The following is an 11,007-nucleotide window of genomic DNA, read 5'->3' on the forward strand; positions in this document are numbered from 1 at the left end:
AGCTCCTGATGCCAAACTCTTCCTGACCTCCAGTCTGAAAGCTGGAGGGGTCAGTGCTGAGGAAACCTTCAGAAGGGACCTCGCCCCTGAGCTCTGGTCCAGCAACTCCCCCTTCGCCTCTGCCCCCGTCCTGGCCGTGGCTCTGGCCAAGCTGTGGGCTCGCCCAGCCCGCCCCTCCTTCATCCTTGTTCTGGGTCTCTCACCTCTTCTCCAGGAAGGCAGTAAAGCCCAGTGGTTCCACCATTTGCTGGCACTGTGACCTTGTGGGAGACATGTTAACCTCTCTCTGCCTGTTTCCTCATCTCACAAATGAGATAAAAACAGTGCCCACTTCACGGGATTGAAACAAAGTTTTCATGACATGGCACATGTAAAGTGGGTGGCACATGCCCGGCTCCTGGATGGTGCTCAGAACACAGAAGACCCCTGACGCCACACCTGCCCCTTCTGAGGGCCTCCAAGACCTGTGTTTGCCCCTTCACGACCTGTCACCCACATCTCCCCATGTCCAAACCCCAGGCCTGCCCCGGGCACGGCACTGGGCATGCCATGGGCCCTGTGGATGGGCCGGTTTCTCCTTCTAGTCCAGGGTTGCTGGGTGTGCAGATCCCAGTGCCTGGGGGGTGGTTAGGGAAGGTTATGGGACAGGGAGCCAGGAGGGCCCCTCCGCTGCTACATGGAAACTTCCCATTTTCCCGTTTTTGTTTTTCCATTTAAAAAATGGGCTCACTGATCCCTAAGCCTGGTCCTTAGGAGGGAACCTTACCGACTCACAGGGGCTAGAACCAGCCTGTCCTGAAATGTAAGCACGCGACCGCCCCCGCCACGGCCCACACATATGGATGGCGCCCTTGACGAGCAGAGGCCCCGGACTTGTGCTGGTACCTGGCTGCATCCTGGCCGCTTCTAGCAGTTCCTGGACTCTCCGCAGGATCTCATGCTGCAGGCCAGCTTCCGAGACACCCACCTGTGGCAGTCCAAGGAAGAACAGTTTGTGGGATGGGCTGGCGAAGGCTGACACGTGGCACAAAGCCACGATGCACAGGCCCACAGGACCTCCTGGCTCCTGGCACCTTCAGTGGAAGGGTGGAGGCCTCCCCAGGCTCGGCACGAGGCAGTGCAGCACCATAGCCGCGACGGTGACCCCTCTAGCCTGGCCCAACAGTCAGTGTGGCAGGAGGGAAACTGAGGCCAAAAAGGAAACCAACACTAGTAACAGCTTCAGTTTAGTGAGTGCTCCCGGGTGCCAGGCACCGCACTGATAGTGTCACCTGCAGACCTCTTGTTACTTCCCCACCAGGCAGGGAGGAGGGAAGCAGCAGCGCCTGAGTCCCACAGTCCCTTGGCCCCCACAGCCCAAGCCCGGGACCCTGCAGTGCCATCGAGCCCTTCTGCATCTGTCCAGGGGGAGGCAGGACAGCTGAGTGGCAGAGAGCACGGACTCTGGGGCCACACTGCCTGGCGTCAAGTCCTCGCTCTGCTGTGCGGCCTCAGGTGAGTTATTACCTTGCTGGGTCTCAGTTTCCTCATCTGAAAAATGGTGATCATGATGACACCCACCTCCCTGGGCTGTTGGGGGACCCCACAGGTTAGTCTGTGAGAAGTGCTTAGAAGGTGCCACGAAGGCATTGGCCAGCATCATCATTACTCTGTTTTGAAGAGTAAACACATTAATGTGATGTAAATAGCTCAGCTCATGCCCAGAAAGTACCTGGGGCTTAGGCAGTGCTGCATGCGGCCGTGACACTATGAGCAGGGTGGGGGCTGGACCAGATGATCCCCAGGGCAACCTGCCCCTGCAACCTGCAGATCCGATCTGAGCAGGAGGGGCCGTGTGGGGTGAGCAGGACCCCCCCCAGGTTTTTCTAGTGAGACAGGATGCAGGGCACACACAAGTGGTGGGGGCACACAGGTGGGTGTTCTGGCCATCCAGAAGCAAGGGGACCGTGGAGCATTTGCTGATGGCAGACCTCATCAAGAACTGCAGGAAGAGTAAGTCACCCATGCCCAGGCAGGGCCCACCCGCCACAGGACTGCCGCTTCCCACCTTGGCCAGGTCCCCAGGGCTCATCTGGCTCAGCGTGTCCAGCGAGATGCGGTGGTGGGCGAAGATGGGCAGGTAGTGCTCGGCCGACAGCTCCTCCAGAAGGGCTACCAGCTGGTGCTCCAGGCCTTCTTCCTGCAAGACAGACCAACGGGAAAGACCATGTGCCTCACAAACAGGAAGGAAGAACCTACTGTTTACAATAGGAAATGAAGGGTTTGAATATATATAACATGATGCATAGAATGTACTCTTGGGATTTTTCCTATAAAAATGCACGTGTAAACACACTGAGATATATGTGCACAGAAAGTCCACTGCTATTCTATCTGTAAACTTGAAAACAGTAAGCTTACAGCCTGGGCAACATAGTGAGACCCCATTTCTATGAAAAAAATTTTTAAATTAGCCAGGCATGGTGACATGCCTGTAGTCCCAGCTACTCGGGAGGCTGAGGCAGGAGGATGGCTTGAGCCCAGAAATTCGAGGTAACAGTGAGCTATGATGGTGCCACTGCTTCTAGCCTGGGCGACAGAGCAAGACTCTGTCTTAAAAAAAAAAAAAAAAAAAGCAAGCATCTTAAGTATCCACCAAGAGGGGACTGTTAAATAAGCTAGGTTCATCCGCATGTTGAATGCTATGCAGTTGCCTGGAAATAATGAGGGAGATCTGTATGTACCTGGAGAACCGTCTACCACTACGGCTAAAAGAAAAAAGCAAGTTGCTAAAATGGTATGTGTAGAATGACTCAATTTTTATTAAAAATTTTAAAAGTGTAAGTGCATCTGGAGGGGAACCACATCTATCCTGTCCTCACAGACAGCTGCCCCTGCCCACCTGTGCGTGGGCTTTGCCCCACCGTGGGCACCCCGGTCTCTGCCCTGCACAGCAGCGACCAGCGCCTTGTCTTCCCCTCACCAGAATGAACACTGCCTCGCTCTTATTTCTGTCACTGTGAGGGCCTGGCATAGGACCTGGCACGCTCGAGTCACCAGAAAGATGAACTGAATTAAACTGGAGACGGAGTGGCAGGGCACAGCGTGGGCGCCACAGGCTCATCTGGAAGGAGGCCCCGCGTGCTCTGTGGCCAGGGCAGGCACCAGCGGTCCTTACTTGCAGCTTCAAGGACAAGGGCTTCTGGTTCAACAGCCGCTGATACTGAATCAGCCAGTAATTTTCCTGCTTGGTTTCACTTTTGGCTTCTAACTCCGTCTGCCAAGAACGAAGGAAGCAATGTTAGTTATAAATCGGTAAATAAAAACCAAAATGACAAGGGCACTTGTCAGCTGTGCTCCTCTGAGCAGGTGGACGGCACTAGGTATGTTACAAAGAACTCTCCCACCTGCATAGTGTGTCACTGCTTACACTGCTGAAATGAGAAAGGCAGGACGTGTCACTCTCCTCCACTGACCATTGAAAATGATCTCAGAGAAGGCAGCTGACCTGCCCGTCATCACACATCTGGTCAAGGATGGCATCTGAACCTGAGCTTCTGCCACCTGGCACCACACTCTGCCACTACTTCTAGGAGGGACACCTGTCTGCTGTGTGACAGCAAGCATTTTGCCGCTGCCTCCTCCCACGAAGCTCGGCTGCCTTCTGCGTGTCAGGCAGGGGGGTACAGGATGCTAAGGGCACCTTCGACTTCTAGAGTGGGCTTTACTATCTGACAAAGCAGAAGAATTATAAACATGCTGTTGAAAACAATCCCTTCACCCCACCATTCAGTAACTATTCACTGGGTAGTGCTCCATTCTAGGCGCTAAGGGATATAGTAGTGAACTGACGACGCTAATGATGACAACAGTAGTAACAGCAGTAGCTAATGTTTTCAGAGCACCATGTGCCGGCCTGTGCCGTGAACTTAATTCTTACAGCTCCGTGGAGTAGATTCTACCTTACAGGTGAGGAAATTGAGGTTCACAGTGATTAGTAAACCAGGGTCAGGGCCAGGATTCAGAGCCAGGTCTGTCGTGCTCTGAACAACTGTAGCTGCACGCCGAGGGCTGGGGGTCCCTCCTGGACCTTGCTGAGCAGGCTGCCCTCTTCCGTCCTTGGCCTTCCCCTGACAGCGGACACATCTCCCTTCCAGGGCCGAGGCCCCCGACAGGCTGTGCTCTGCTGAGGCAGTGCTTCCTCCCTGACCTGGCGAGTCCCCTGAAGCCTAGTGAGGGCAGGAGCACGAGGCGACAGTATATGGCTGCGGCCACACGATGCCAGGGCACGGTCTGCACATTAGTACAACACGTAGAAGTTGGCAGTAGGGCATCCCGAGGAATAGGCAACTTCTAACCGGCACAAGCACGCCAGGTGGGCTCGTGTGGGCTCTAGATGGAACTGCTCTCGCTCTCCTCCTAAACCTGCACAGGGCCCCGCCTTGACTGGAGCTCAGAGGACGTTTGGTACATTTACGACGACATGGGAATGACTTGGTCTTTTCAGCCCCAGCCAGTGGGCCTGGCCTCTGTCCTCATTGCTCAGGTGCCCCCTGGGTCTAGAGGAGATGCTCTTACATGGGGCTCTGTCGCCCTGATAATGTGCAGAGTCAAACCCATCCAGGTGCAGGGAACAGCCACTCCTGCCAAAGCTTACCAAACAGCCTGGCCAGACACAGCAAGTCCTGGAGTAAACACTCATGGCTGTTCTCACTCGGCTACAAAGACACTCGAGTCATCCACACACTCGACGATAGGGGCCTGGCTGAAGGACGGCCCATCCGAATGTGGCCAGAAGGAACGCAGAGGAATGTTTTAATGACTTGACAAGAATAGATGAAAACAGGCCGGCTGCAAAGGGTACGTGCCACTTTATGTTTTAAAGGCATGTATGTGAATAGCTATAATATGCTTCACAATGTTTGGAAAATTTGCATCAAAATGTTAGTAGTAGATAATTCTCAGAAGTGAAATTCTTTTCCTTTGTACTTTCCATTTTTTCTTTGAAGAACAACTCTTATGTGAATAACGAAATTGTTTCTAAAAATGGCAAGTGTGTTTAGGAAAAGCAAACCCACGTGTGATGCTAAACACGGAAGCCAAACACGTACCAGGATTTCCCGGAGCTCTTCCTCTCGCTGCTGCTTCTCTTTGAGCAGCTGCTGGAGCAGGGAGCTGAGAGCCCAGCGCTGCTCTGAGATCATCTCCTGCAACACAAGACCATACCCGGCGCCACTGTGAGCTCACAGCACCCCAGGAGTCCCTGCTGTGGGTGCAGGATCGAGAAGGGCTCGGCCTAGGATCTCCCACTCACTCAGTCCTCAGCTCAATTTGAGGCTCCGCCCAACACCTCTAGGCGGAGTTGAGCTAAGAGGCCCCTCTGTTCCCCCTCTCCAAGCCTGCATCTCCCTTCCTTGTAGGTTAAGGTCAGGCATGGGATCCCAGTGACCGATGACAATGGAATGGTAAAAAACATCAAACAAAAGAAATGACAAGCCACGGGTCTTGCCTTTGGTCTCACGGACTACAGAGCATATGGACAGAAGCAAATGGCAGGGAGGGTAGGTGTGGGACCCCACACAAATGAGGAAGGCTCTATACTAATGCAGGTGCATGCAAACCAGAGCCTGCACGTGTCCCTGTTCCACGCCTGCACTTACTCCTCGGAGGCCCAGACAGCGCCAACGGGCAGAGACAAGGGCACTCGCCAAACGTGGTGGCTGCAGCTTGTCTGCGAGCAGCCCCAAGCCTCTCATCTCTGAAGATCATTTCAAGGCTCACAAATGATTTTCCCTGTGCTAGTTTACCCTCCTCTGATGGCCCTGGATGGACACAGTCTGGGCCTGGATGATGACTTCCATCTCACGGAGGGGAGAAGGGAGGCCTGGAGGGGCAGTGAGCCGCCTGAGGGCACACAGCACACCTGTGGCTGACCTGAGACCAGGGCTCCAGACCTCACTCCAGCACTCTCACTGCACTGAGAAGCCTGGAAATGACTGGAGACTTCTCCACTGAGAACAGACACAGGGACAGTGACAGATGGAAGGCTCTGCTCAAATGCCTGCCATGGGCACATGTCCTCACTCACCATCCCATCCAGCCCTTCGTGTGCACCTGGGCAGACTGAAGTCCAGAGAAGGGGAAGGGCTGCCCTCCTCCCCCACCCAAGGTCGCACAGCAAGGTCCCAGACGGCTAGTCTAGCATACTGTCTGCCAGGGCCTGCTGCCCTCTTGTCTCTGTGAGCAGGACGCCCAGGCTGGAGCTCATGGGGAGTGACACAAAAACAGCTGGGCCATCACCTCCAGACATGCTGGGGACACCAAAAAGCTCCCTTCCCAGAGGATGGCAGCCCAGGGAGCCAGCGGCTCTGAAGCTTGGCTTGAAGAGACAGGGAGCTCAGCCGTGAGCCCACTCCCAGCAAAGGCAATGCAGAGATGGAGATGGAGGGGTGAGCCTTGGCAATGAAACCCTCCTTCCTCTGACCCTCCTGCCTAGCAACAGGCTACCCGACCTCTAACCCCGGCCTGCGCTTGGCCTTCTGGGGCTGGGGAACTTTTTCAGTGTCCCAGCCGCAGAGGAGACCTGCCCTTCATCTGCTGGAGAAGCTCCCCGCGCCCTGGGGCTGACAGGCAGCTGCCAAGGAGCTGGGGGGCGCACCAGGAGGGGAGCTCACCGCGGGGGTGGGGGAAGGGCGGACAGGCCTGGGAGCCCTACATACCTGTAGTGTCTCTGTGTCCAGGGATTTCCTCTTTAACTCCAGCTGTGTCAGCTGCAATAACTCAGTTTCTATTAACTTAATCTAAACAGAAGACGAGACAGGGGATTTTTTATTCACATTAATCATGGTTCAGTCTTGGGCTGCTACTCTCAGACGGCCAAATGGGGTCTAACAAACCTTTCTGGGGGAGGCTGGGGAGGCTCTGGAATGAGGGGAACTTGTAGGCCTCAGGAACTTCATCAAGGGGGTTAAAAAGAACCAGTTATTTTTTGGCTCTGTATGCCCTGGGGCGGGGACATGCTTGCCTTGGCCAATGTCGCTGACCTAGAGGGTCTGTTTCAGAGTGGGTGCCGAAGAAAGGCGTGTGGAACGGGGAAGGGGCTTTCCTTTAAGATCCAGGCCAGAGCAAATAACAGACACAGAATCATCGCTGAGCCACTTACTGGTCAAATTCTCTTGCTTCTCTCTGTAGCTGCTCCAGGGGAGAGCTGGGGCCGAGGGAAGTGACTGAATGATAACGACAGCAGGAGCTGCTAAGTACCGAGCACCTATCATGCGCTAGGCCTGTGCATTTTGTACACATCATTTCATCAGTGCTCCTTCTGGCTGTTACGAAGTATTATTGCCTCCATTTTACAGGCAAGAAAACTGAGGCTCAGCAAGGTCAAGTAACTTGCCCAAGGACACAGAGCAGGTTGGCGAGAGAGTCCTTTCTCTGGATGTCCCTGCTCAGGGTCTGAAGGGGAACAGCTGGCCTGGTGGGTCACAACAACCCACAGTGAGAATGTCTGGGGGTCAGAACCCACAGCCGGTGACCTCTACCCTGTGCCCGTGATCCTATGACCCTTGTCCCTAAGTGCCTATGACCTCACCAACCCCTGGTCAGAGGAATGAGCTTCATGTCCGGCAATGGGGGATTGAAATCAAAGAGGGAAATAAAAAAGGTAAGTTGGTTTTGGTCAAAAAAAAAAAAAAAGGAAAAAAAAGAAAAAAAAGAAAAAAAAGAATAGAAAGAAAAAAACCACGCGATACGTGAAATTCAAAGTGTGCTGAGTATGAGAGGCGCGTTCCCATGGCCTGAAGCTCCCTTCATCCCCAAGGCCCTGGGCCTCTCGGCAGGCAGTGGCCACCCCGCAGGTCAGCAGAGGAGCTTGACCCTCCTCCTGGGCCAGGGCCACTCGTCAGCCAGTCCGGGACCACAGAGGCCCATGGCCCTCCCTGCCCCTTGTGGGAGATCCAGCCCGTCCCGGAGACGCTGCGTCAGTCTGAGCTGAGGGGGGCAGGGGGATCTACGCAGGCTGCCGTGTCCCACGAGGGAGTCCTGCCTGAGGCACAGTGAGCACACAGGCTGCCCTGCAGTCAAGGCCACACATTAGCACTGCCCTCCCCGGCCCGGGCCTCGTGGAGGCAGCGCGAGCAGGCTGCGTCTGCTGGCATGGGTCTGGCCAGGCCGGTAAGCGCCCTCCCTTGAGCCCCTGAGGCAGGTCTGTGAGTGAAGACCCCTTGCCAAGCTGGCAGGCCAAGGGGCTGGGGTTCAAACCTCAACTGCTGTCATCTGCAGCCCCACTGAGCCACTCTGCAAGTCTCCGGGAGCGGGGAGGGCGGGTCTGGGGGCCACAACCCTAGCACTCACTTGATTCCTGATCTGCCGATGCATCAGGTCTCTCTTCACCTGGAGGGCCTCGAACGCAGCCTTCTGCATGGCGCTCTGCAACAGACCTCAGCCCGCTCAGCACGGCCCGCACCGGCCTTTCCCCGCCGCCCGCCCAGGAGAACCGAAAGTAGCACACAGAACACCTTAACTTATAGCTTTCTGTTTCTGAGAGACAGAGAGAAATTGCTTTTCACCTCACTTATTTAAATCTTAAAATGATATCAGGGCTCACTCTGGGCAGGCCACTGCCAGGTACTTGACCTGCACTGCTGGCTGCATTTGCACCGCGGCAATGGCCTGGCTGCTGTCACTGCCCCGTTTCCCAGAGCAGGAAAGCGAGGCATGGAGATGTGAGCCAGCTGGTGCTGGGACACGCGCCAAGTCCGTCCAGCCCCCGAGCCTCGCCCTCTCTGAGAAACAGAGAATCTTCCTCAGACAAGCCCCACAAATGCTAAGTCAAACCATTTTAGAACAGACTAGAGTTGGGGAGAAAGCGGAGGCTGGGCTGGGCAAGGCAGGATGACACGTTTGAGGGAAAAGGGAGGGGCGAGGGACACTTCCAAGGGCTGCAGGGATGAGGCTGAACAGAACAGCATGGAGCCAGGAGGGGAGGAGGTCGTGGGGTCCTTCATTTCATCTGCTTGAGGGCTCTACCCCACACCTGCTAAGCACCAGTGCAGGCGGAAAAGCACAAAGCGGCGCGGTGGGCCGACATGAGAAGAGGTCAGAGGTCCCCCAGTGATCTCCATGTCTTGACCTCCACGGTGTAACACCATCACTTCCTGCCCCTTAAGTCTCCTGATGGCGTCCCCTGCACAGGATTGGGGGGGAGTCCCCCAGGGAGCAGGAGGGGTGCTTCTCTAGATTTCAGTGACCACTGCCCACCCTCGGGTCCCCTGGAGGCCTCTCCCTGCCCCTCAGCCCAATGATTTATATATTTCTAAGGTCGCTAAGCCCCTTGGGTCTGAACACTGCCTGGGACAGGGCTCTGTGTGGAGCTCTGAGGCTCTGCCCTGGCTCCTGTGCACCCCTCCCGACCCCTGCTCTGCGTTGGGCCAGGGCTCACCTCCTGCAGGATCTGGCTGATGGCTCTGGTCTGATCCATCTGCTGCCACGACAGAATCTGCTGGAACCGCTCATCCATTTCAGCCATGCTGCCAGAAAGACAGCAAATTCATATACTCTCAGAACATTTCCTGAGCACCTACTATGTGTCAGGCACCTGGGAGGAGACCAAGATAGCCCATTTATTCATTCAACAATACTAGTGGGGTGCCTGCTGGGAGCCAGGCCCTGGGCAGGGCACAGACATGGAATCTGTGGGGATCCCATGGCCCTGGAAGGAAGGCGATTGCGTTGGGGGCTGGGAGAGAGAATCTCCCAGGTCCTCTCACCGGACCCTCCACCGGAATCCCCTCTACTGCACCCCCGAAGTGGATGCTTGGACTCTGCCCAGCCACAACCATGGACAGAGAGCGCACGACACCCAAGTGAGCCACACGGGGGTCAAAGTGACAAAGCCGTCCTTCCCAGCATTCTTGCCCTGGCCTGGAGCAGCTCTCAGCCCTCCACACAAGTCTGGTGATTTTGGCACGAGAACATACACCCTCACGTATGTCCACGCTTTGGTACGATCTTGGGTTTGAGTTTGTTTCGTAACAATAGCGATTATTTACTGGACCCTCAAGTGCCGGGCATCATGCTCATTAACGCTCGTCAATCCTCCAATGATTCTAGGGATAGATACTGGGGTTTATCCACATTTTTATGATAACAAATTTGAGGCTCAGGGAAGAAAGTGCTCACCCAAGACTTCACAGTAAATAGAAGTGGGACCTGAATCCAGGTCTGTCTGACACGGTGCCTGTACTCCTAAGCATAATGTCACACATCAGGAAAGCGGGGAGAAATCCTGCATCTACAGGGACACAGGGGAGGCAGGCACAGTCCTGGTGCCTGGGAGGGTGGCAGCCGTGCCAGTCACCTGCATGGGAGGAGACACACAGGGTACCCAGGGCTGCTGGTGTGTCCCTGTCTAGAGCTCCCAAGCACTGACTGAGCTTTCCTCCACTGCTTTGCTGGGCACCTGTGGAACCTTCCACAAACCTACAGGGCCATGTGGGCTTGGTGAGCCTGACCCCAGAGTGGCCATCAGTGTGATGGCAACTTCTCACCCATCCCCTCCAGTGCACCCCACTCCCAACCTTGAGGCCCCTCAGAGTGCACCACAGTCAAGAGCACACTTCACTCTGCCAGGGCTCAAATCCTGGCCCTACCACTGCCCGCTGTGCTTCCTTGGGTATGTTACATAGCCTCTCTGAACCTGAGTTGCAATTGTAAACGGGGCTAATAACAATATAGTCCCTCACAGAATCGATCAGCTAATGCAACGTACCTCCTAGTGCCTGGCACACAGGAAGTGCATGGGAAATGGGAGTGACTATTATTCTTTATCACAACCCAACACTGAATCATGGGGTCCACCTAGAAAACTCAGGAAGACCAGGTGCTACTTGGCCCTGAGAGCACAGCCAGGGCTGGGGTGGCCCAGGGCAGGGTGTCCCAGTGCTCAGCTCTTGCCCCACAGTCTTGGGCCCTGAGCCAGCTCCCCAGACTCCCTCACCTGGAACAGGCTTGCTGGACCAAGTTCTGCCT

At 55.4% G+C, this 11,007-nt stretch overlaps 1 protein-coding gene across 1 annotated transcript in view; it reads right to left on the bottom strand.

Annotated features, from left to right (window-relative positions):
• Nucleotides 1-11,007, bottom strand: part of LRSAM1 (leucine rich repeat and sterile alpha motif containing 1) — a 38,286-nt gene that overhangs the window by 3,183 nt on the left and 24,096 nt on the right. Inside the window, exons 17-24 of the mRNA XM_012639655.1 lie at nt 10,976-11,005; nt 9,419-9,506; nt 8,332-8,406; nt 6,699-6,779; nt 5,091-5,186; nt 3,158-3,256; nt 2,048-2,179; nt 767-967 (exon numbers count right to left, since the gene is read on the bottom strand). Of these exons, the coding sequence (XP_012495109.1) occupies nt 767-967; nt 2,048-2,179; nt 3,158-3,256; nt 5,091-5,186; nt 6,699-6,779; nt 8,332-8,406; nt 9,419-9,506; nt 10,976-11,005 (802 nt within the window). The remainder of the gene's footprint in view (nt 1-766; nt 968-2,047; nt 2,180-3,157; nt 3,257-5,090; nt 5,187-6,698; nt 6,780-8,331; nt 8,407-9,418; nt 9,507-10,975; nt 11,006-11,007) is intronic.

This window comes from Propithecus coquereli, unplaced genomic scaffold (genome assembly GCF_000956105.1).
Source record: "Propithecus coquereli isolate 6110/MARCELLA unplaced genomic scaffold, Pcoq_1.0 Scaffold142, whole genome shotgun sequence".
NCBI lineage: Eukaryota > Metazoa > Chordata > Mammalia > Primates > Indriidae > Propithecus > Propithecus coquereli.